We start from the raw sequence: 27,736 nt of genomic DNA, 5'->3' as shown, positions 1-27,736 counted from the left end.
AAAAATATTTTTATTACACAATCATGGAGGAGAAGGTCAAGCTGATTCGACACATGAGTGACAGACAGTCACTGACACCTGAAGGGCAACAAACCAGAAAAGATAACTGCAAGATAATCTGGCTGTCTATAGACAGTTTTATGCAAACACAATCGAGTAAAATTGAGTGAAAATGCATGATAGAAAAAGGTGATCAATACAAGAAATCAGGAGAACCATAGAGTCCCAACAAAATCATGACAAAACGAAGTGAAGGGATGGAAAGACACAGAGTACAAGCTGCTTGACATCTGGTGCAAAATGTCTATATTTGTCGACCAAGAAGTTTTACAGAACATCATGTTTCCACTCTGTTGACAACCCTAATAGATTTGCTGACTTCTTTTTTTTCCCCTGCAGGACTTGTTACCCTGCCATCAACCTCCCAAAAGTACCAGTACCTGCTTTAATGAGCATGAAATCACTGTGCTGGATTGATCATTATACTTTGGCTAAAACTGAAAGTTGAGAGGTACCAGACCCAATAGCCACTGGTTGATCTACTCTATGCAGCTCTGGTGTAAAGATTTGTGCAGAAGGAGACCCAGTACATATTCTGCACATTACACACAGACATACTATAAAGTGTGCCAACATTTCAGCATTTAAATTCTTTTTTATTGGTCTCATGCAATATTCAAATTTTCTCAGGCATTCTTTTGAGTTTTCATTAGCCGTAAGCCTTAATCCTGAAAAGCAGTAGAAACATGCTTGAGCAATATATATATATGCATGTAATGAATCTATATGAGATTAACTTTCAAAGCTGAATAATAAACTATTTACGTATTCTAATTTATTAACACTGCCAGCCACTGCCAAAAAGTTTACATTTCCACATTTACAATGAAAGCGTTTAATCCACATTTAATCATTCACAATCATCTACCATTTGGTGTATCCGGAGTGTAATTTCTGTAAATTACAGGGTCCGTGAATTATTTTTGAACAAAACTTTCATTGTGGCGATGACTGCTAAGTTCTGGTAAATGCAAATCTTTACCAGTAATGTAGCAAAATTAAAGACACACACCACATGGGGCAGGAAGGACAATAATTCCCTGGTGAAATATAAGTGTAGCGACCTTTAAGCTGCAACTAACAGACCTTGACGTGTGATAAAATTCTGTTCTCCCAGGTATGAATATATGTCTGGATATGTTTGCTGCTCCTATGGAAGCACTGATCACTTTGCCAACTTTGGCATGATAGTAAAAAGACCAAAACTAGTATGTCTGCCCAGATTTAGCCATCCTTGGTGTAAGTAAAATTCAGGTACTTGAGGTAAGCATTTTGATCCAATAGTATCAGCTTGCATAGATGAGATGTCATTTAATCACAAAAGAGTAATAATCAATAATAGGATGAAGAAACATTCAAAAATTCTGGGTTACTAAATAAAATATTTAAAAAAAATCTGAAATAACTTTAGAAGTCTGTACATTTTCACAGGATCTGGCATCTTTATTGCTGATTAATTCTCTCTTCTAGCTTTGTTTTTTATAGACTAGCCAACCACGATAATTGGACAAAAGCTGTGTTGTGATTTATTCTGTGACTGTAGAGTCACCCAGCCTCTGCATTAAAATACAACAGCTGTGTGTAAGTAGAGATGCACAGAGAAATCAGCTCGTAATTGAAGTCGGTTTTCCACTTGGTCATATCAACTAGTGACGAGCTGATGGAAAATACATAATGTGATCTTTTTCCAATCAGTAAACACACCGTCGTGTTGCTCGTACAACAACAATCTTTGGGGCAGCGGTTATTACTGCAAGACGACTGGAAGAGGTTCCAGTGTGAGTAATGTTTTTAAAAAATGAAATCAATGAAAACACAAATTGTAAAAAGCTGCCAAAAGCACGGCCATCTATCTTATGTTGTAAATTCATGCCTAAGGTGCAAACTTACTCCATGTTAACTTCAATGGATGTTAAAGTTCTCCAAAGGATACACACAGATGTTTACGCGTGAGAATGTTAACTGTGCTATAATATCCTGAAGACAATTAGAAATTCTCATCTCTGGGGGCAGGCTGCAAAGTGGCGCAGTTGGTAGAGCTGTTGCCTTGCAGCAAGAAGGTCCTGGGTTCGATTCCCAGCCTGGGGTCTTTCTGCATGGAGTTTGCATGTTGGGTTCTCTCATGACTGTCGGGTTAATTGGTTTCTCTAAATTCTCTGTAATGTGTGTGTGCATGGTTGTTTGTCCTGTCTGTCTCTGTGTTGCCCTGCGATGGACTGGCGACCTGTCCAAGGTGTACCCCGCCTCTTGCCCGAAACGTTCGCTGCAGATTGACACCAGCAACCCTCCCGACCCCAATAGGTGTTAAGAAAATGGATGGATGGAGCTCTGGGGGTGGCACATGGTGCAGAGGCGTACAGCAGGCCCCTCATGTTCAGAGGTTATTAGGCCTTGAAGATGCAATCTAGAGTTCGATTTCCAACTTTTGGACCACAGCTGCACGTCCTCTCCACTTGCCTTGCCCATTTCTTGTCTAACTACTAAGAATAAAGGTCACTAGTGCCACAAAAAATTTTTTTAATTAAACTGCAATAATTCTGTATCTGTTTTAAAGCAGACTGCCATGTTTCAACACATGTAACTACCACCACCTGACTTATGGATGTATCTATTAGTTGCATCTCCTCCTTGCACCTGTACAAGTAATGAGGGAAAGAGAGAGAGATAGACGGCCACGCTTAGAGAGTAAATCTCTTGACCTTGTGCCTGGCTCTTTAGCGCTCTGCGTGAAGGGCTGTAGCTTATAGCCTTAAATATTTCAGCACTGCTCAGCTGTCTGGAAATTGCTGAGCTAGAAGGAGAAATGGGGGCCAGGTAACAGCGTTCAGCCTCCCCCAACAATTAACACAGCAGCAGGGCATCATTGCTTTACACAGTGGTAAGTCTGCAGGTGTGTGTGTGCGTGTGTGTGTGCATATATATGTATATATTTTTTTACACCACTTTGTTTTCCTTGAAGTGTTTAATTTTAATTCTGTGAACAAATATTATGACCAGTAGATTGTGCGTCTTCATACCAGTCACTGTGAGTTCCGTCGTCCTCCTGACAACAAAGCCGCCAAACTGGATTTCGCAGGTGTAATTCCCAATGTCGTCCTCCTTAACTTCTTGAAAGAACAACTTGTCTCCCCGCTGGAAGATAGTGGCCCGCCACTTTTTTGGACGGCACTCCTACGTAACGGAGAAGGACAGCCAGGTTAAAGTGTCTCACATTATCTTTAAACAATGATAATACCTCACTTGGAAACTGGCAATAAAGCGATAGAGAAGTACATCGAACCGCAAATGGCAAAAACAATTCTTGTTATCAGTTTGAAATATTAGACCTAAACACTGTTTGCAAACTCCTGAAAAAGTATTGATGCCAAACACTTTTTCCTCGTTTTGTCACATCACAACTCCCGACTTCAATGCACGTTATTGATATTTTATGTCCTAGATCGCCACAAAGTAGTGTGTAATTTTAAGATGGAAGGAAAATGATGTATGGTTTTCTAAAACCTAAAGAGCTAAAAATCTGTAACATGTGGCGTGCATTTGTATTCAGGTGTCCTGAGTCAATAATTGGTAGAGCCACTTTTCACTGCAATTAAAGCTGAAGGCTGTGCAAAACAGTTCAAGCTCAGTCAGATTGAGTAAAAAGCTTCTGCGAAAGTCAATTTTCAAGCCTGGCCTCACATCCTCGATTTGATATAAACTTAGATGTGGACTTTAACTGGGCCACTGTAACACAAAAATCGAATTTGATTTAAACTACTCTATTGTATAGCTGGCTGCATACTGTTTATGCAGACCCTCCTGCTGCCAGTGACCCCAGGCCTCAGTCTCAATGAAGTATTTGTTTTCTGGCCCACACAGTCATTTGCATGAAGACCAGAAAGTTCACCCTTTACCTCCTTTAAACGGATATTCTTATCACATACGTGTACCGTGTCCTGTGTATGACTTAAGGCAAACTGCAGACAGACCTGTTAGGGTTTTCATTAAAAATAGTTTTCTGTATTGCCACTCTCACATTAAAGCAAGATCTGCCAACAGATTCGCCTACCTCAACAGTGGATCTATTCAGCTTCTTGACTGCTTCACTGGTTAATCTCATCTTTAGAAGAGCTGTATTGTACTGAGATTAATGTAGACATAAGTCTATTTACAGATTAGGTTCTCGCCTGAATTTTATTTAAGGAAATCAGAGTAAAGGGGACTGAATCCACATGCACACCACACGCTTTTAAAATGCCTGAATATCAAGTACGCAATACTTTGTGCTGGTCTACCAAATAACGCACCCCCCCAAAACACAACACCACATTTGATTTAACGTGACCAAATGTGAACAAATGTGAACAAGTTCAAAGAGTGTGAATAAGTTTGTAAGGCACAGCAAAGCAGAGTTTCATCTTCATCACTGGTCGTTTTTCAAGCTCAACACAAAGTCTTTGGAAACGGCATGCAGCTCTAAGCCACTGGATAAACTGTTGCAGATGCATGGATTGACACTGACAAAATAATTCCATATTGTAAAATGATCGGGCTTTGCCATTATCCTTCTTATCTGATTATGATTTATTGCACTGAACTGAATATTCTCCTTTCAATATTCTACTAAAGCCACAGAGGAAGGAGAATTTTATTTACAGAAGTCTCTTCTGGCACAATAAGTGTGTTTGTTCTGCTTCTGTGCAAATGCGAGCGTATCCGTGTGCAAGCACAATGAGTGACTATACGACACGATCCGCTCTCCAGCTCCTTGACGCTCTGTCGGGAAGGACGACGATTCTATTCTATCCTTGCTCCCGGCAGCTTCTGAATTCAATCACAGAGGCTCCACCGAGGTCCAAATAACTCTGGGTCCCAGCACTCCCAGTCATTACCCAGATTGTAATTGAATTTTTGAGAGAACTTGAGGTCAAGCCTGGCCAGTTAATCTACTGCTGATCTGCCTGTGATTAGTTTGGCCTCCACCCCTTGGTTGGGATGCACTTTGTTGTCCGCAGGCCGTGCCTGACCTGGGAGAGACAAGGACCCACGAGGGAAGGAGGGGGGGAGAGTCAGGGTGCAGGAGCGTTTGTAGGGCATCGAGTCTTTCCACGGGGCACAAAGTGACATTGCACAATTTTATTCTCATAGAAGTTTTGTGCTCATTATGAAAGTCACTGCTGTGGCTGCCATCTGCACAATGCTTATTCTCTCATCGTCTCAGAGGGCTGTGTGGACCACTGCAAATATAGCTCAAGTAATTGCCCACATACATAATCTGCCTAAGTGATTTGGAACTGCATTTGCGACAAGGCTTTTAAATTTAAATGGCAAATAAATGAGATGGAAAAAAAAAGAAAGCCTTTAAAAATATCTTCTAGTTGTATGATCACAAACACGGAAACCTGCTGTTGCTCGTTTCAAAAAAGCATCGATATCCATAAAAAATTCAACCAATCTTGAAAGATTAAACATATAATACACTCTCTTTCATTCACCAAAGCCTACCTTGTACCACGTGATTTCAGGCTCCTTCCCAGGTTCAACGTAGTCATCTATTTCTGGACATAGGATGTGGAACCTCTTGCTGAGCTCAGCCTTCTCAGTTATTCTCATGTTGGAGTTGTAGCAGAGGTCTGTGTCATTTTCAGCCACAGCCAGAGCCATGGAGACCTTCATGCAGTACGTAGAGTTCCTGTTGGTAGAGAAAAAAAAAAACCAATTGAAGCATAAACGTCAGAAAAATGATCATCAGTGACTGCTTCTTATTTAATGGATAGGACCTCTACACTGCCAGTCACATCGGTTGGTATGTAGCCAAATCAACAAAGACACAAAATCAACCTTCTTCCATTGCCGTCTATCAAATTTTACAAAAACCTGAAGAGTCAGAAGAGTGAGGAACAGAGACTGTAGGAAAGGACTCAGAAGTCTGGATGATCCAGGGAGGTTATGCAAACAGCAATGGTGAAAAATCCCTTTCTAGAATGTGAAATGTTAGAAGACAACCAGTGATTACATCTGTTTTCAGTGTTAAGCTATGCTACATCAGAAAAAGATGTATTTAATAATTTTTAATATTCAGATCTTTACCAGGCGTCCAAATAAATGCGTCCAGTACTATACCTCGCATTACATCACCATGGCTACAGTTACATTCTGAAATAAAAAATAAAAAAAAACACTGTCTTTGATGTCTTTTTAACCATCTGTAATGCTTCAGTTTATTTGTTTTTTTTTCAATCTCCCTCTTTTAACCGTGCGAGTGTGAGCTTAGAGATAATGACGCATTCAGCAGCCTTGTACAGTCAATGCCCAACGCTCGCGAATACTGTTGGATTTATGGAGAGAGCCGGGGAATGCTAATCAGAGAAGTGAAAAATGCAGAGACGGCCCCGCGTAGAAGGGAAAGCTGCTTGGTCATCACAATGAGTCAGTCTTCACTGCTTGTCATCCCCTTTTTGTTTCCCAGCAACCATCAACACTCAACCCAGCTATCTAGCTTTGCTATCTAGGAAAGAATAATGACTCTCTCCCTCTCGTTGCTGTTAATGTCGTCGGTGTGTGTCACCAGTGACACAGTGCGATTCCAGAGCTCCTACTTTCCCCAGCAGTGCCGCAAGATTTAAACTACAAGGCTGAAGGCATGCAAACTGCTTTGCTGCCATAATGCTTTCCGTTTTTCTGGAAGCATTTCCGCAAAATTTTGAAGCATTAATTCGGGCAAAGGTTCCTGTTCGGCTTTACGATGTGAAGCAGTTATAGTTTTCAGATTACAATTCATGCTAGACTTTGTTTATTGTAATAAAACATGGGTGATTCCCTTTTATAGTAAGAGAGTGCTAATCACAGAAAAACAAGGAGATGGAGCTTATAAAAAAGCTTGATTTTCTTGGTAAGACAACTTTCTATTTTTCAGATTTAAGATGTTGAAAGAAACATTTAAAAAAAAAATAGTTTCACCAAACAGCAGCAAATCTCCCAAGGTATGCATTTGCAAACTGGATTTTTTTTTTATTATTATTTTACTTTTGAAGCAATGGCTTCGTCCTTGCTGAACAGCTTTTCTGCCTATTGTAGTTCAGACTTCCTTTTGCTGTGGATTATAAAACCGTCTTACCAATCAGAATCTTCACATCTTTAAAAGGACATTTGCTTTTGGTTGAGGGGGAGATATCCACATTTCACACAAACATGCAACCATCTCTGGGGCACAGAACCCATTAGTTGCCTGAACAAAAAGTTGGATGGTCTGGAAATTGAACCCTAAGATTGACTGGATCTGTAGAGGTCCAACATTATCTTCTAGATATATTGCCATATTTCTTTTAAAGCATTTTTTTTGCACTGATAAAATACAGCCACAGAAGTGCATCAAAGTAAGTCAAACACTGTCAAGTGATCTATTGAAATTTCACAAAGCCAAAGAGCATTGGGCTTTCCCAACATTTCCAAAAATATACTAACTTTAGTCCATGAAAACTTTAGACTTTAAAGAAAGTAATAAATAATCTCTAAACTATGTTTCTCTGCTTCAGAAAATGTAAATAAGGGTTAGGGTTGTTTACCCCGACTGACAAAACAGCAAAGTTAAGCCTAGTGTAATTCTAAGAGGACATGAATATATTTTTATAAACTGTACATAAACATCTGTTTTCATATTTATATTGGGCTCCTGCTCTTGATTCTGACTCTGAGGGTCAGAAGGTTGATGGCACATAAAACGGGAAAATAGGAAAGAGCATGTTCATGGATAAGATAATCGATATGGAAGGTAGCCTGGTTAAAGATGCCCGAGTTATGGATGTTCTGGAGTATATCTTTGACTTTCTTCTCAAAAGATGCTATTGAGACTGGAGGTGATGCAATACTGGAGCAGAGTGTCAGTAGCAGTATCTGGCTCCATATTATGAAGAATGGATCAACCCTCAAAACAGCCCATACTTTGCCTCCGTCGCCTGCCCAGACTGGCTGTGATGTGACTCGGTCAGTCTCTTGGTCGTAGGACTGTGAGAACAGCCATGCAGGCTTTCGTTTCATTTCATTAGATTACATTTACAGCTGACCAGATGCTCCCATTCACTGTAAATGACATGGTTTCATATGATATACTCAGGTTATAGAAGCAATAAGGGAGTCACCTCTCCCATATAAACACCTCTGACCCCCCCAGGGCCATAAAATACAGAGACACACACACACACAACGATTCACGCAAACGCACTCACACTCAAAAGACAAATGTAGCTTTTGTGTAGCTATGGAAGATTGGTTTGAGATAGCAGTGAGGGGGAACAGAGGGAGAATAGCTACTTGAATGAGGAGAGGAGATACTGTGTACCTCCACACAGGAGATGACTAAAAGGGCATCTGGAAAATGTAGGAAGAAAAGTAAGATGGAAGATATTGCAAAAGAGCACTGCCCTCATAGAGTTGAATTTGAACATTACTGACTCAATACCTTCTATCTAGGGAGGAGAGAGTGGGAAGTTGCAATGTAGGCCTGCAGAGTACTCTTGGATGATATAGAAGAGAACCAGGGAACAGAACTTTGTTAATACACACTAACATAACATAAACCTTGACACCTACATACAGATAAGTGGAAAAAAGAGACAAGAAAATGTCTTATTTAGGTGTTGGGTCACCAAATGTTCCCATGCAAGTAGTGCCTAAGCACTGATTAGACAATATTTGCCCCCCCTGCTGGGCGCTGAAGTGCAAACAACCTTGGCATAAATTGAGAGAATAATTAAGTTGAGTAAAAGTATATATTTTTTAAACATAATAGGCACATAAGAGGTTAAAAAAAACCTGCAACGAACATTTTTCACCACTTTTTTTAACCTACACACATGCCATAGCTCCAGTCTACGAATCTGAAACATTTATCACAGTTTCTTTATATTGGAGGGGAAAAAATACACAGATTTAATAAGCAGCGAAGTCCTGAATCTTATCCAACAGGTGCCATTTTAAATCTCTGAATAATTACAAGGCATTCATACGTTTTAAAAGTGTTATCTGAGAGAAGAAAAATAATTAGGGCTCTGCCGGAGAACCATTACTCTCACAATTTACTTTGTCTTTAGAAGCTGGGGGAAAATTTAGTATCTTCGTCTAATCCATTTCTTTCTTAAGTTTTTGTTATTCTGGTGTTCTTACACCAAAAAAAAAACTGATAAAGAAAATTAAAGCCCAGTATAACAGTTTTCATCACGAGCTAAAAGCATCCTGAAAAACTATTTGCCCAATTGCAGATTTCTTTTTTTTTCCTCACTAAATTTTTATATCAAGCAAATCTTGAAATCACACAAAAAGAAGTCAAATAACAACAAAGAGTTGTTCTTAAAGTGTAATTTAAATTATTAATGAAAAAGAAAAATACAAACCAATCTCGCCAGGTGTGAAAATAGTAACTACCTCCAAGTCATAATCACTATTTGTTTTGTTATTGGTGATAACTGTCACTAATAGTTTATGATAACAGGTAATGAGGGATCTTCATACTTTCAGAAATGTTTAAATTCAAGCCTAAAAGCAGCCTCAGACCATTACAATACAACCACTTTTGACTAAATATAATATTTTACTCTGAATTGTTGCAGTAGTTTTTCACCTGATACAACAGGACACAGAGTTTCCAACACAATCAATTTTTGTTTTCAGTAGTCTACACAAAATAAATATGCATTTTTTTTGTTTTTTTTGTTTTAATATTCATCACAGGGCTGCACAGTGGCGCAGTTGGTAGAGCTGTTGCCTTGCAGCAAGAAGGTTCTGGGTTCAATTCCCGGCCTGGGATCTTTCTGCATGGAGTTTGCATGTTCTCCCTGTGCATGCGTGGGCTTTCTCCGGGTACTCCGGTTTCCTCCCACAATCCAAAAACATGAGGGTTAGGTTAATTGGTCGGTCTAAATTGCCCGTAGGTGTGAGAGTGTGTGTGTGCATGGTTGTTTGTCCTGTGTGTCTCTGTGTTGCCCTGCGACAGACTGGCGACCTGTCCAGGGTGACCCCGCCTCTCGCCCGGAACGTTAGCTGGAGATAGGCACCAGCACCTCCCGACCCGACTGAGGGACAAGGGTGAAAGAAAATGGATGGATGGATGGATATTCATCAGTGTTTTTGGCAAGCTGGAAACATAGTTTTAGTTGTCCTTTTTGGTCGAAAAGATGCATCAAACTCTTATTCACAGCACTGTAAATTAATTCAGACAAATCTAGATAGTCTACAAGAAGATATCTGGCCTAGATCTCTTTGCTTTTTTTTTAAAGTCTGTCCAGATAGTTCAGATTATTCCTAATATACATCAGAATTTTTCAGATTTTCTCACTGCCGCTTCACAAAAGCCCAATTTAAACTGCTTTGGTCTAAAAATAAAAATAAAAAGCTCACCAAGGAAATTAATATATGAAAAGATTTGAATTAAGGAAAAAAAATATATAATGAATAGAACACATTTGACCTTTTTGCAAAAGTGTTAATACAATCAACCTTTTCCAGAGAGGAAATATGAATTCATGCTCTCCAGACCATGCAATCCTTTGCTCTTAATAACGAACTGAATTTGTCATGCTTTCTCTAATGCACTTCTTGACTTGGAAGTGCTTTTCTAATGTTGACCTTTTCTTCCTCCTTTTCACCATTTGTCAGTTAATTGAGCAGTGTAATATTTTAGAGATATTTATTCTATTGCCGTGTTTTTGCACCGTGTTTTCCTTGGAGCTTCTCTGCTCTTACATGTCTGAAGTGTGGACTGCACACCGGGATGCTGATTATCTCTGTTATTTCATGCCTGCTTTATTTTTGCTCCCCATGCAGATGTAGATTTCATCCGAGTGCTTTTTTCACTACAGCCTAAAATCATGCATGTTAAAGCAATTGATGAAACCTAATAACTTGGAGTGTGAGTGTGCCTCTGTGTTGGCCCCAGGATGGACTGAAGCTCAGTCCATAGTGTACTTCACTGTTAACTTCAATAACAGGCTCCACCACCCCTAAACATGAGCAAGCACCTATTTTTGCCATGCAATTATATACCTTACTAAAAGTTTACACTTATATGTAGGGCACTTGCCCACTGAGATCAGTGGTTTGGGATCTTAAGTGTTCAACTTTTCCAAGAAGGAGTATGTTGCTTTTGCTGTGATATCATCTCATTTAATTATGCTTTTTGCATTAAAACTCATATGGTTGAATTCTTAGAGAAGACCCAGAACCATTGGTGGCAGCCCCGCTTGTGTGGTGATCAAACTATGTATCTTAAGATGTTAGATCTGTATAATAGCGATATAGGAGTAATATTTTGCTTCGGCTTTGCATCTTCCAATGTTTTTTCAAATTAAAGCAGATACACAACAGTGTAAAACAGAGGTATGAAGATTGAAGTACAAGTCACATCACTGACTTGCTTCAACCACACCAATCCTAAACCATACCTCTTATTATGCTCTCATGTCTGAACATTAAGGCATTGTAACACCAGGACTGCATCCAGTCCACATTTTGGTAACCAAATTGCGCCAGAAGGGGCAACAATGCTCTCAGTCAGAGGTAGCGCCAAACATGGAGCCAATGAAGGGGGCAGGGGGAGAGGGGGTGGTCAGATCAAATGAGGAGAAAAAGAAAAACACCAACAAAGCTTGTGGACAACTCTGCTGTTTCCCCAGTGTAGATAATTTATTGTTCGGGAACAACATGGACACAAGGAAAAACTGCATTTATGTTCTTGTGACAATTATTTAATTATTTCTTCTCATCTTCTGAATAGACTTTTTTTTAAAACCAGCAAACCACATTATTGCCCCATAACTAGCCCATACTGCATTCACCCATTCACACACCGATGGTGGTGAGCTATATTGTATCCACAGCTGCCCGGAGGCGAGGCTGCTGTACGATCCGCACAGCTGGGCCCTTTGACCACCACCAGCAGGTAAGATGGGTGAAGTGTTTGGCCCAAGGGCACAACGGCTGAGACCGACAGAGAAGGGTTTGAGGGCGTAGTGAAAGTTGAACATAGCTAAGAGGAGGACCAAATGCTTGTCCACAAGGTTGAAGCAGTTCACATACTTAGATACAGAGAGGCATGCAAAGACTTTGAGAGGCACTTGATTCCCCTCACACTAAAAACAAAAATGTCCAACTTCTTGTTCAGTTTGTGACCTGTCTGGACATGAAGCTGTACGGAAAATTAATACAAATTATTAACAGTGTGGAGATGATCGGAAAAAAATAAATGTACCTGCACCGATAAACAGGAGATGCATCTATGCTTTAAATATGTACAGCATGGCTCCCTGTAGCATTGTGGGAAGGTGTCGGTGGTGCCGCTTGATTGACAGCCAGCTGGGGGTTTGATGCTCGGTCCTGTGGTGTCTTTCACATCTGTCACATTCTATTTGAGTGTGCCTGCTTTGGATATTTGTTAGCTCTTCATGGTGGCTGTAATTCTTCACACATTATTACCCAACATGTGGGATAATGTAATCATAGGAAGGAATTACGCATGGTTTCACCCACTCTGAAACACTGACTCATTAGCGGAATTATTATAAAATAATCTATCAGGTGAAGCAAAGAGAGACTGTAATAATGACAAAGGAAGTGAGGAGGAAAGACGGATGAATCTGAAGAAATGCTACAGACCCTAATGTGTGATACGCCGAGGGAAAAAAAACGAGGCAGAGAAATAAAGGAGATTCATGGTGAGCACACGGAGATTGCTATGCAAATGAAGTCACCTTCACGTAAAAACTCACAATTAGACTTCAATTTCAGAGAAGGCAGACAGAGAAGGACAAAGATAACCATTCACACAAAAGCACAAATACCACACGCACAACACAAACATTTCAGTAAATCAGTTTGCTTTCTAGTCTTTTAAAAGAGAAAAATGAAAATTTGGAGACCTTCAGTGAAAAGATTACTTAAATCCAACATTACTGCCACAGGCAGTACATTACACACGTATAGCTAAAGGTAAATGGCACAATTTATCATTAAATCTTCTGTATTGAAAGGAATACAATAAATACTGCTGTTTTACAAATTTAAGTAGAAGTTAGGAGATTAAAAAGCACTTGGCAGTCAAGAGCTACCTGACATCTCTTGATGCACAAGCAGCAGGAAAAACGTCTTACGTCAGCAATGACTCTCCACGAGCCAACGTCTACAAAAGAACTGAACACATGCAGAAAGCAAGTTACATCCAGCTCCATTAGCTATGGCTTATGTACCGACATGAATACACAAAAACAACTTGGACAAACTGCTAAAACTTTGTGAAAATCCAAATATGCTTTTTTTTGTGAAAAACTGACATCTCCTGTCACTGGATATCAGATGAAATCTGCATTAAAGTATATCAACTGCCAAAATGACTAGTACACATTCAGAGACAGTGCTATGGAGTCGGTCAAAAACACAGCAGTCTGTTATCTTATCTTGCATGTGTTTTTCAAGTGTAAATAATCCATCCTGTTTTCAGAAGGATGAACATTACCATAAAAATGCAATGATGCACTTATTTCAATCAGGTCAGATCTAAGCTGGGCTAACAACGCTGCTGCACAGTCTCCATCTCTGAGTGTTTTGCAATCCATGCAAAAAGCTTGGTCAGCTTCCTTGGCAATTGGCCACAGAGGTTCCTATACAAAGATTAAAGGTCGTCTTAATCTGTCTAAAATAAAAAATAAAATAAAAAATTTAAACGAATGAGGTCAAAAATAAGCTCTCTTTTTCTGAAGCAAACGGCTAAAACAGATATAATAGAAAAATTTAGTTTATCTTAGCATTTGTAAAATAAACAACACCCATGACATTAAAGTAAATCTGCTCCATTTTATATGTTTTGCTCACATTAAAAGTTGGGCTATAATATATGATCCAAACAGTTAACAAATTTTAGATTCTCGATTAATGATTTCTTAGATTAGAATTAGATCCATTTGATTAACTAACTAATTAACTAATATATCTGCTTAGACCAGAGCATCCTGCACATTTTAGTTCTCTCCCTGGTGGTAGTAAGAACCTTTTCAGCAAGTCAAGGTTCTCCTTAGTCCTTCTAATGAGCCATCATTGGATCCAGGTGCGTTAAAAAAGAGAGAGAACTAAAACATGCAGGATGCCGGCCCTCGAGGACCGACTTTGGGCACCACTGGCTTAGACCTTCTTTCAGTGTTGCAGTGTGAACGCTTTCCAGCAGAGGGCGGTGCTGGTCATCATTAAATGGAGCCAGTTGAGACTGGGATAAAGATGGAGGGGCCATACCAGACTGAACTGACAGCAAAGAGCTAGGATACAGATACTGTTCATGTTGCTGCAATGGAATCAGCAGAGTGTAAGAAAAATTTAAACTCTTTATGTTATGGAATAGACAGTCGATCTTCTTGATAAAAGAGAAAGCTCAAATTTTAAAGAAAATGATTATCAATTAATTGTTAGTCAACTGATGAGATCAATCAACTTTAAAGAAACTCTTTGATTGATAACTTGCATTACTACTTGTAATACAGAAAGCGATATTACATGGATTGTCACTTCTATGGTATGCCAACAACATCTAAATAAACTTTTAAGTAAAACTCAAGGGACAGAACCAAGAAAAAGTGGAAATATTAAATACAAACTTTTCATAAAACTGACACAGGAAATCACTACAAATAATGACAGATGTAACATTTTCAAAATTTCTCCGCTTGCCTCAATTACAAATAATCTCACTTGATTTTGTATAAAACTCAATTGCTGTTTCATTTTGGTTGGTATTTTTGCAACACAAATTATATCTCTGCCTGTCTGGCAAAGCCCTCCGATTTATTTCTGTAAATTTAATATAAAAGGCTCAGTTCTGTCAAATCTGTGTTCAGCCCTGTGTGTTTTGGTTGCCTACTTTCTTTCAATTCCTCTCAATTTTGGACAGATCTCATTTGCAGTTTGGCCATCACCACACTGATCCAATGGAAATCCCATCGTTGCTGTCCAAGCAAATCCATCTCTGATCTCAGTTCTTTGAAATTCATTGCTTTTGTATTTTTTTTTTTGTATTTTGAATTATTCCATCTCAAGCATCCTCAAACACATCACCACTCCTGGCTTGTTTTGTCTGAAAAGGGGCACTAAAATCAAATTCTACATCAATCATCTGCAAAAGTAACTCCATCACTGCTCACATTTAAGCATGATATCATGATTGCTAAAAATCCTGTTTTTCTAAGCACTTATTGATAGAAAGAATTGTGCACCAAAAAATTGGTCTGTCACTTAAACAATAAATCTACAAGCCATTGGGTTTGCAAAAAGCAGGTATGTCTAAAATTGTCAGCAGTGGGCATGTAAGGTGAAGTTATGAATGGTAAGATATGATGTTGAGGCAGGGCGTTTAACAGAGGTTGGATTGTGGATTTTCTTGAGAACAGGTGAAAATAGTGTGCAACTATATGGAATAAATGCCTCCCTGTAGGTTCCCCAGCAAACCAGTTCTAGTCCTAAACTGGTATTTATGCTTATTGTTGCAGGCTCTGACTCTATAACCAATAAACCGGTGCCATCCTGGCTCCAACTTTGAGTTGAACATAAGGACAAATTTACTTTGTCCCCAGCTGGAGAGAGAATCACCAACAATCATTCAAAAGGTTAAGTGTGCCTTTTTAAAACTCTGGAGCTAATTTCATTTTTGGTCTTTTTAAGTTGAGACAAAAATGGGAAAGCATAGCAACTTAACATTTTGAAAGAGTCTGATTAGCTGGTGAGATTACACAGTCTGACTAAATCATGCATCACAGAGTTTAGAAAAGTTAATTTGCTGTTATTTACAGCCATCCTGCTATAAATAATATATTTGTGGCGACCTGTGATCTTGTACGCATTGTAAAAAATTGAAAAACCTATTATTTTTAAAACATCCATCCACTCTTTATACCTGGTGCCTATCTCCAGCGATCATTGGGAGAAGGATAGTATGCACCCTCGACAGGATGCCAGTCCATCACTGTGCTACACAGAGACACATAGGACTATTCATGCACACACTCACATCCAAAGGACTATTTTAGATTCACCACTTAGCCAACAGTCATATTTTTGGACTGCAGAAGAAAGGAGAGAGCGGCTGCATGGAGGGAGAGAGCATTCAAAGTCCATGCAGAAAGACACCAGAATTTGAATCCAGGACCTTTTGTTGCAAGCCCATAGTATAAGCAACTGCCCCACCTTGCTCGTCATGTGTTTAAATTGGTGTTAAATTAAAATGGGAATATAAGGACTTCTATTTATTTWTTTTTTTTTTTACAGAAATCCGGTATAGTTGAAAACCAAAGAATGTATTAAAAACTGACTCGAGGACTGGAACTGGTTGTGTGGAAAATAATAACAGTGGGTTGATGATGGAAATTACATAAGACAACATGTGTGGGTAACTTTACATAGCTGCTCTATGTTTTTATGTGAGTTTTGACATTTTTGTGYAATTCTTTTAGTTTGGCATTATTTTGTCCAAAATTGTCTCACTGCTGACCTCTCCTGTCAAATGGTTCTTAGACAGATGAATTGTCCTATTGGCTGCCACGATACAACTTGGTACAACTTCATAACTTTGGTTATATGAATGTGAATGGTTCTGACCATTAGTGAAGGTATGGTGTTCAATGGGTGACTGTGTGAGACTGGCTGCAGTGCTGAGTAAGCGAGACAAGCTAATGACGGCTAATGGCCTCTGCTGCTCATCAGGACAGACAGCTTCAGCCGAGCTGCAAAGCACTGTCGCCATAAAAGCCTCCAACAACACAGAAAAAGTCACTAGATTTGTCACCAGTTGTTTTGAAAATCAAAAAAGTCACTAGTAAAGTCTGAAAAATCGACAAAGTGGACAAATGAACAGGGCTTCTTTCTGCTCATCCACACAGTGCTCTGCCGACTTTTCTATAATTTCTCAAAATTAGCCAGTGGTGAGGTTTAGTTTTCAGACAGGGTCAGTTCCCTTTTAATAAGTCAAGTTGAGCGCCGTCAGTGCTGATAAGACATCCTGTGAGTGTATGTTGGATGCTCTGGAAACTGCCGGATGTCACTTTGTCTGCATGCATAACTCATTTCTAGATTCCTAATACACCATTCTTTTAGGGTGTTCAATTTGACATTTTAGATTTTGGTTGGGATTATGTGAATTAAATATTGTATATTTCCTGGTTGGGTAGGGTTATGCTTAGAGCCGTAGCAGTTTATCAGACTCAGATTTGGGAGGTTTACTCCTATTGAGGTTATTGTGTGAAAACCAAACACTCCCCTTTTGCACACTTGTAACTGAAATGTCAAGTCAGTGAATGCCACAGGCTGGCTGATGCAATCACTGCCCAGTCAGGGTAAAATAGGAAGGAAATGGAGCATTTTACATAATGCTCAGTTCATTTAAATAAGCAATTGTGAAACAAACATTAAAAAACACCACTGACAATACTGAGCAGGATCCATTTACGATGAAACAGCAAAGGAACACACATTCAGTTAAAGAAATGCCTCAGTTTCAGTAATGTGCTTTGTACAGGGTTGAACAATCCCTGATCACAAATTCAGAAAATAATACCACTGTCATTCAGTGAGCATGTTAGATTTGAAAGAGATTAATGTGCCTGCCTCCAGCTAAAAAGAGAAGAAATTCAGCCTCCTGGTGTTTACTTCATCTCAGTCTAACTTGAATTATTCTGCATTTACTGTACCTTGAAAATGGTAAGGTTAAATTATGTTTTGTTTTTTCTCACTGTTGTTTTTGTATATCTCAAAAATAATAAAAAGAAAAGTTATAAATCCTTTAATGGATTATTTACTTTGATTCTAGCCTTTGATTCTGGGTTGATGCATCTTAATCTGACTCCAGCCAAAATGAACTATTAATGGAAGTGAAGATAAAATTGGAAGAAATTGTACTTTGAAATTAGTTCTTAACTTTAGCCTGCATAAACATGAAGGATCTGAATGCATCAGGCCACGGTGAGGTCTATATGTAAACAAAATTTGTAACAGATGGCTCAATTATGACAAGTGCAAATGATAAAAGTAAAAGGTGTTTGGCTGAAATAGTTCTTATCTTTATCTTGCATAAAAATAAAAAACAATACAAAGAAAATCTGGATAATAATGTCACACAGAAATGTAACAAACCCAGTCCAGACTTTATAAAACACCAAGTTCAACGCTACTGATCTCAGTGTACATGTGCTATTTAGAATCAAAGCCCATCATAAGTCACACACATAGCATGTGATAAGACTCGAAGTTGAAAAACACAGATAGGAAATAATATAACACAGGTTCTCATTGAAATAATTGTTGACCTAAATACCAAAGGTTCTCTTCAGGCTGAGTCAGTGTGTTGGTTAAACCCTTCGCCAAAAATAAATGTAATAATTTCCTTGGAGTCAAAGGTTCCCAGCATTGTGGCATTCCCTATTAAAGACTAATGCATTATTATGTAAAGTACTCATGTATGGAAGTGTGATTTCCCACCTCTCCAACCCCCATTTTCCTAATACAAACTGGACATCTTTATTTAAATGATTTTGTGCCGTTTATAAAAAGCGGTCTAAAATGTGTGTTCTGTTTGGCTGTGGTTTTGAGGGAGAATTTTTACTTATGTGCCTCAATGTGTAACTCAAATGTGTCTTCTCAAACAGAGTAATTTATTTCAGCTGGGAGGTAAATGTCTCAGAGTTCTGATTAGGGTATCTGAGCGAAATCCCTCTAGCTCAACAAATGCAGATGGAGAAACACAGAGCTGGAGGCACTTTTTACAAGTGCAGCTATGCACAGAACGATGGGATTCCCTGAGTTTTACACCCAACATTTGAATAAGGCTGAATATTTGTTTAATAAACTGTAAAATTTTTAATTTAGCATTAGGCACTACCAAAAAGTATTTGCTTTTATGTCGTATCACGTGAAATCGCAATAAAATAAAATGAAGTTTGTGGTTGTAACATGAAATGGGAAAAGATTATCTCCACTGCTGTTTGTATTTCACTTTATTATTAACAATGGACGTGTCTAAGTTACTACCACTGGTTTACTGTCACACACTAGGCCAAAGACATAAGAATAAAGTTTTTTTTTTGTCTGGCAGTGTTAAGAGTTTTTGCATAGGTAAACTGTCAGAGGACAAAAATGGTTATCATTTTACACAGGCCATTCAACTTTTAACTATCCTACACATTGGGTTATTGCAAACAGTTTTAGGTATTCTTCTGAGACTGGCAGTCCTTAATGCTTTCACTTTAACTGTTCACCTTACATGAAGTTTCTAAGGTCAACAAAAAAAATCTAATAAATGTAAATATTTTTAAACAAACATTTGTTATGCTTCGATAATGGGTATTTGAAATTCTTCAGCTCACTTGACCTGACTTGTAATATCTTACTAAATCATCTCATTTTTTGTTTCAATGTAAAAAAAAAAAAAAAAACATTCTTGCAATAAAAGTCAAACATTTTCATTTTCCTATTGACACCCATATTTGGAGAAGGAGTCTGGTTGTCGTATTTTATTGTACTTTTTACTTTCACTTTTTATCCCATGTATACAACTTACAGCATATGTTCTTTAATCCTGCTCGAGTCTGCTTCTTGTGAACATGGGGTTGATGCTTACCAAGAGCCCAATAGGAGAAGTAATCAAAATTAAAACAAAGCAGTATATCTAAAAAACAAAAAAATAAAAATGTCTTACTCTTACCGTAAAACACATGAGTAGAGTCCCACGTCTTGAAGGTCAGCAGGTCTGAACCAGATGGCATCCTCCTCCTTGCTCATGCGCACTCCATCGAAAGAGATTGGTTCTTCAAAGTCGGTGTGGCCGAGGCCGGAGCTGCGGTACCACATGAGGCTCAGGCCCCCGCTCTGGGCCTGGCTGTAGTTGCTCCGGATGTAACCATAGAACAGAGCGCACTTCAGACGCACTGTCTCACCCTGAAGCACCTGATACTTCTTGTAATCCACTGACCAATCTGTGCAGCCGTCCACTGAAAAAGACAATACAAAAAAAAAACATATGGAAGACTTTCAATAGCAGGTTATAAATGTGAAAAAAATAAAGTGAAATAAGAGACCAAAGTCCTGTGAACTCCAAAAAAATGTTTAAAGAATATAGAAAAGACCACATTGTCCTTTGTCTAAAAGACACAAAATGTGAAAGTTAAAAAAGTAGAAGATAATTATATAAAAATATCTATTAATGTCTAAAAACTGTGTGAAGAAGTTGCTATGGTTACTTGAATTGCCTTACAAAATCTGGCTTTCAAAATGTATGTTTAGACTAAATTTAGAGAAGCAATATTACCTAAAAGTGTGGCAAGTTTTGCTAATTAATCACCGTGTGTTTAAAACATACTTTTCTGTCATTTTTGTCTTAATTAAAAATAACAGCAACAGAACAAGACGAGTCTGTTTGCTTGTTATTCTGTAAAAGAAAATGTATACACTGACATACACAGAGTCAGTTCTCCTTTGTGCCTATTTGTAGCATGTTATTCACTTCACTTTTTTACTCTCTAATAAACCAGTTCATATCACTGTTAAATAGTGGATGTTTATTTATTTACTATGGAGTATTTTTGATGAATTATGATAATAAGTAAGCATAAAATGTGAAATTAGCTGTGTTATTTTATTTAATCACATATTATTTCATAATACAACTGAATTGCGTTAAGGTATGGTAAGGTGAGGGATGGGGTACAGGTAGAGCTCCTACTGGTAAATGTTATTTATGAGTTGATTACATGTAATTGCTTTGAATCATCAATATCCATAGCAGATATGAAATTGCATAATAAGTTTGCTAAGAAAACATCAGACTTCAGCACTGCAAAAGTACAGAGTTGAAAAACAAACAACGGAATAAAATAAGTTAAAAACAATGTTTAACCATTGTTGAGCAAAAGTTTAGCAAAAAATTGCAGCACTTTTTGATTGCATTGTTGATTGTAGGTTTATTTCTATTGAATTAGTTTTTTGTGTGTGTTTATGTGTTTAGGATTTTGCGTCATTTATGTAGTTGTGCCTGTTTCCAGAACGTTTCACCATTTGCTGCACATTTGCATCTATCTGCTACCGTAGTTTAGCGCCAGCTAAGGCTGTTGTTAGACAGAAATGCTGCCCCTGATGGGTAAGCTGTTTAAATCAAACACAGGCCTCTCCTCCTCAAACTCCAAACCCTCGACTGTGGCTTGTGGGTTAATCAATTATACATGCCACTTGGAAGTTACTAATTTCTTTCCAAAAATAGCAATAAAGTGTTTGGAGGCAACTGTCACATTTCCCAAACTATTCAGTATTTTCTTGTTTATTTGTTATTGATTAATTCTCTGAAACAACTGTCTCAGTAACAAACTGCAAAGCTAAATAATGTATCCTTTTCAAAGCATGTCATATCATGACATTTTGAGATAAATATCCCTTTATGTTACATAGATATATTGCATTGACACTTTGAGAGGATTGCAGTTTTACTGTGTAATGATGTGCAAGACACATTTTATCCCCTCACCTTCAATCTCAACTTTTCCAGCACACTCGGAGCATAAGATATCTTTACCTCTGCAGAGAAAGCTTACGCACTCGCATGCAATATTCAAACATGCAAGCGCTGTGACACTTGGGATTTAACTGTACAATATCCTCAAAAATGGTGCCAGCCACATTTAACTGCTGTGGATATAAATCAGATTCGAGCGGGGTACAAAACAACCTCGGTAAATGGGAATATGCCACGACGTCTCTCAAGCAAGATGTCTACAGCTTGGTGTTCACCAGCTCAGCAATTATGCATAAGAGAGTTTGCCCAACATGTTTTGGTTGGAGCACTGCTGCAATGAAAGAAGAGTAGCTGATGCAACTCAAATGGAAAAAAAAACACAACTTATGTGACACTTTCGCTACAACAGCATAACAAAATGCATAAGAAACGGCTACAGTGGCTAAACAGACCCCGACGCCATCATAATGACAAAATTACCCACTCTTTTTCATGCAAACATGGCTCCTTCACATCCCGAGCGACTGGATTTTAACCCACAGCCAGCTATCACTCTCCAACTAATTAGCTAACATTTGTTTATCCAGCAGGTGTGTATCAGAAAGCGTGTATAACCAGAGACTAGGAGAGGGAGACAGAAGAGGCGATGCTGTGGCGAGATAAAGTAATAAGAACCCCACTGCGTGCCGTCTGTGAGTGATACAGAGCCTCACAGGGACAGCTATGCTAGTAATTAATACTGTTAATTACCAGGGAGGTATAATATGTGTGTGTGAGGGAGAGATAGAGTGTGTGTGTGTGTGTGTGTGCGTGTGTGTGTGTGTGTGTGTGTGTATGGGGGTGTGTGCGTGCGTGTGTGTGTGTGTGTGTGCGTGCGTGCGTGCATGTCTATTTGCATGAGCGTGCATTCCCTATATGAATGGTTGTCTGCCTAATCATGTCAGTAATTACTATCGACTTTGCCACAAGTGTTTGTGTGTGTGGGTGCGTGCACTTACACACACAAGAATGTGAAAGAAACTGAAAGCAGGTGTGTGTGTGTGTCTGGGTGTGTGTGTGTGTGTGTGTCATAATGAGAAACACTAATTATTCTCCCTTACATCAAAGTAGATGCAAACATACATGTGTCATGTGTTCACCTTATACAGTTTCAATAATTATGTTTTGATTAACTGTCGTGTGTCCTGCTGGTGAACACCATCAGCTATATGGAAAGGCCATTATTTCCAATCATTTAGCTCATGAGACAAGATGTTTCACTTGGTCAGGTTCAAGGTTTTAGAAATACTTTTGGAAAAAACTAAATGCTCATCTTTGTGTTTGTTTTTACAAGTAGAATACAAGCTTCTTCACAAATCTCATCTGATGTAGGATAAGTCAGTTTTGGGTTGATGGTTAACCAGTGGAGGAACTCTCAACATTTAAAAAAATGTTCACATTTTCTCTGCGGTTCGTTTTTTTTTTGGAAACCCAAAATACTGCTGAATAGACAATTTATTGACTGTCAACACTACAGGGCAACTCAAAACCTACTTCCTTACAGACTACAAAACAGCATTCAAGCATCGATAAAGCAGAGAGATGACGATTTAGCTCCACCTTCATATCTATGGTGAATTATAATAGTTACAGGACATCACGCATTGGTGGAGTAACATGTACTTCTAAAAATACACCTCTGTTTGCAACTCAGACTGGTGGCTTTTGATGGTTGCAGACTCTCCAAAGTGCTCAGCTCCAAAGGCTATGAAGGCATCTCCGGTTCTGATAGAACGACTGAAGTCTCGTGGTCTGTTCCGTCTTTGCGCTCTTACAAAAGACGCAGATGGTTCTTAAAGCAACGTTTTAAGTTCTCGAATGAACTAGATGCACCATGGTGCTCCTGATATACATTCCCCATTAAATTTGCATCACAGGAACTAGACAGAGCTTCGAAAGAGACTTAACTGTGACAGAAATAAATAAATCTTGCCTTTAAATATCACAAAATCTCTTAACATAATTATTACTATTATAGAAGAAAAATGAGATTCTTCTCATAGAGACACTGAACTGAGGACTATCATTTCTTCTCTGACATTGTGGTGAACTTCCTCTAAAGACAGCAGGTAATTCCTCTGTTCTCTCTGCATACCAATCTTTTAATCAGCAGAGGGAGCAGAGACTTCATTCATTCTTTCCTTTATTCACTTTCTATTCCATTAATGGATATGACCTCTGCGTCAAGTTTACTGATCTTCATTTTTGCTCTCAGTGGCAAGCAAACCTGTTTATCCAAAGAAGCTTCCCTGCTAATTCAAAACTAAAGAAAACACTTCATTCACTGGCAAGCAAGTCGGGCATTTGCTTCCACCGGAAGACAAAACAACTCGGCATGCACTGAAGGTAGGTACATGTTAATGCACACACAAATAAGGAGACCTTTCATTTCTTATGGCCATCCCAAGTGGAGTTGTGTAATGCAATGGCATTTTGCGTGTGCGTGTATGTGCGGGGGAGAGGGAGGGCATATTTACGTCTGAGACTCAAAACGGTTTTATCAACTCAATTAGAGGCTGACATTTCCCACATCCCCATGCTAGGCAAGAAAATCAATGCTTCCCGCTGCAGGAATACTGCAGTCCCCACCTTTCACTCTCTCTGCTGCTGACAGCTTGCATAAAACTACACACAAATACAGGATCTCATGCTATTCCACCCTGGATTCCTGGGACGTTAAGGATTTGTAGCAATTCTGCTCAGACGTCCAACAAGCCCATAGTGTGAAAAAATGTTTCCATATGGACATGTTCCCCTATGGCTGTCAGTCTTCAGATTTGTACTGCAGCGTTGTTGGCTGCAATGCTCCTTTACCTGTGATTGCTACGTCCCATGATATATAAGGTATAGGTGGAGTGCAGTTGGTGCTCAAAAACTCCAAGGTGGGAACGTCATAATTCAGAAAAATGTGCAGGCGCGTGAGCGCCGCAGAAACCTTATTACATTCAGCGGCAGGACAGACCTGTCCGTCACTGTGTGACACTAAACCAAGCCAATAAATACATACCCTAGAGCTTGAATAAATTTAGTCCCACACACACTCAAGGAGTCGCACAAAGAAAATGTGAACCCACCACAGCCAGAACTCCAATCACAAACTGAGTTTTGTGTCTCTTCGGTCAAGTCCAGCTTTCTCATGATTGTTATTTTTAACATTATATTACTTATGCAATGTTCCCTGAAACTCTGATGATGTCCTCAATAGAAATTCTCTCTTCTCATTCTTGCTCTTCGGATAAAGTTGAAATATCAGATGTTTGGTAGGCGATTGGGCTTTTCAATTATCAATCCAATCCAGAGAATTATTTTCTGTGTCATTCCTTGCATGTTCTATTCAGTGTATGTACTCTACCACACAGACTTAGAGTCTGATGTTTACATACACTCATCATTGACAGGAATTTGGGGTTATAGCGATGCATTTATAATTCAGTGATGAATGATTAAATAAACAACTCAAGATCATAATTATCTGAGCTTAATGTGTGCATATACAACCCCACTAATATTTTTAAATACATAGCTTACCAAGCCTTTTGTAGCCAACAGGAAGTTCCTGCATAATTTGGCTTAGATATTTGAGCACTGTTATTCATGGAAAGAGTTTTAAAATTGTTAGCTTTTTTCCATTCATAGGCCTAAATTTTTAATAGTTGATAAACTTCCAACAAGGTTTAAGCCAATGCTCTCCAAAACCTTAACGTTAGCCTACTTCATCTGACCTAAACCCATTTTGAGCTGTATTTGGAATCACAGCAGTCATTCAAGCAAGTTAATAGGAAATTAACCACCCATGGCGAAACTTGCAATGAACAGGAAGCTGCTACAATACTAGTATTACTGCCCACAGTCTCATCATGCATCATATATATCATGCAATGATCAGAGGATTCTGACGAAGACTTTGAAACCTAAGAACAAACATTGTTCAGCCTGAGCAACACTTAAGAGAAACACCTCAGAGAAACGCTGAACTGTGTCTCCTTGACGGTAGTACTGCTACGTTTCATAACGCAGATGCAATAATGAAAGTGGTTGACTGTTTCCAAATGCATCGCCTTTTCCTCAAAGCAACAGCTAGACGTTGGAAACTTAGGACACAATAAAAAAGGCTGGCATAAAACCTCTGAAATGGCCTTTCCAAAACCCCTCTGTTTTAACCCCTTTGAATATATGGAATATGGTTCTCTGCCAGAAAACCAAACAAATTAAATATAGCCAAAAACAGAAGTCAAATATTAAACCAGAACAAGCACCAGGTCCTTGCTGAAGGCTACAAAAATAGGTTTTCTCAGCAATTTGCAGCAATGGACATTTGACTGCAAATTAGTGGGAGTGCATACATGTAAGCCTGAAAGGTAGACTTTGCAGATTAGAGAAAATTAACAATACATTCGAACTCATTTAGTTCTTTTCAAAGATCACTAAAGTTGTACTTTCACTGAAGAACAGCTTGATTAACTGTAGATGAGAGTATGTACAGTTCTTTTCCAATCGTTCGCTTTACATCGTGAGTGTTTTGTTGTGGTGAGACATTCTTAGGGATTTTTGAAAAACTAATCTTTAGAATAACAAGTCTTTTTTTTGTCGTTTTTGACGAATTAATTTCCATGAAAATGAGAACATTATTTTATAAAATAAACATCTTACATAAGCAGCTGCAGAAATGGCAAAAAAAAAAAAAAAGACCATTGTTATTCGCTAAAGAAATTCAAGTCTTGGCAATGGCTAATTATGAACAATAGAACTCAATTATACTCTTCCTCCACAAGTGTTGGCATGAAACATGACCACCACTGAAGGTAATTGTGCAGAACTTAAGGTAAATGACTCGCAGAATTAGTAAGCCTGGGGATAAGGTGAAAACCTCTACAATAATCTTTCTGCAAATTACTTGATTCTCCAGCGTTGTCCAAATTCACACGGAGTTCTTTGCACAGACAATGTGACAATGTGCATTCCCACATTAGTCTTTAAAACAGGCTTAGCTTCCAATCACACTTTGCTGAATTAGGCTTGATATCGTCTCTTTGTCTTGCTCTTCTTACTTAATCCTGAAGATTACTTAATCACAGATCAATAGAGGTGATAAAAACCGGGGCCTAAACTTGCAGAATCCCAGCTGCCTTTGTGAATCACAAGCTCTAGGCTTTATCTCAACAGGTCCTCTGTGTGCCCTGCCAAGTTGAATCTGAATGTCAAGTTGAATCTGAATGCGTCTTTGTGGCTTCTTGACCTTCAAATGAAGGTAAAAGAAATGGTAGAAGAATAAAACATGGGCATTAATATAATGGTATAAAAATAAGATTTGGACTCCATTCTTTAAACCTTTAAAGTGAACTATAAATAGCAGATTACTCTATGTTAATCTCACCTAAACAGAGTTTTGTATTGTTACCTGATTAATGTTTCCTAAATTGAACACGTAAACATCAATGTGGAAATAAGGTCACATAGATGTGGCCTTATTTCCACATTTTACAATCATTACTTGTTCACAGACAGCTGGGAGAGACAAATGCATGGATATGCATTTTACGTTCTATTACATTCATTTGAAAAATGCTTTTATCCAAAGTGACTTAGACACTAAAAATAATTTTATGCTGGACTGATGTGGAACAAACAGGGAACAACTGTAAACTGTGACAAAGTGCCCAGGACAGAAACTATAAATAAATCAAGACTTACAGATACGGAAAGTGCAAATAATTAAAACAAGATATTTGCTCATTGTGAAGTCGGCCCTCTTTGCATCTACATGGTTACAAAGATACACAATTACATACCAGGCATCAGAATGTGAAAAGTGATCTGACTTCTAGTACCAGGCATGCAGTGATATATCCAGCTAATGGAAGGAGACAACTGGATTTACTAGAAAGACACGAGCTGAAAATTTTGCAATATTTTGGGAATCTCTCTCTCACGGTTTTCTCAAACTGAGGTTTTTTAAATTACAAACTGCCAAGTCCAGGTTTCACAACTTTATATCCCTTTGTTTCACCACCTGAATTTCACTTATGAAGACAGCAGAGCTTAATTATATTCTCGTATTCTACTCTCTTCAGTTTTTAAGAATGTTAACTACAGAGGATAAACCTGCAAAAAATAAAAATAAAAAATCCAGAATAATAA

The 27,736-nt window shown here is 38.5% G+C and overlaps 1 protein-coding gene across 4 annotated transcripts in view; it reads right to left on the bottom strand.

Annotated features, from left to right (window-relative positions):
* Window positions 1-27,736, bottom strand: part of il1rapl1a (interleukin 1 receptor accessory protein-like 1a) — a 176,252-nt gene that overhangs the window by 97,707 nt on the left and 50,809 nt on the right. For all 4 annotated transcript variants that reach the window (XM_008434092.2, XM_008434110.2, XM_008434101.2 and 1 more), the window contains exons 2-4: window positions 19,760-20,045; window positions 5,545-5,731; window positions 3,078-3,231 (exon numbers count right to left, since the gene is read on the bottom strand). In XM_008434092.2, the coding sequence (XP_008432314.1) occupies window positions 3,078-3,231; window positions 5,545-5,731; window positions 19,760-20,045 (627 nt within the window). The remainder of the gene's footprint in view (window positions 1-3,077; window positions 3,232-5,544; window positions 5,732-19,759; window positions 20,046-27,736) is intronic.

The sequence above is a fragment of the Poecilia reticulata genome, linkage group LG2, assembly GCF_000633615.1.
Source record: "Poecilia reticulata strain Guanapo linkage group LG2, Guppy_female_1.0+MT, whole genome shotgun sequence".
NCBI lineage: Eukaryota > Metazoa > Chordata > Actinopteri > Cyprinodontiformes > Poeciliidae > Poecilia > Poecilia reticulata.
This window is presented reverse-complemented; position numbering and strand designations above follow the sequence as displayed.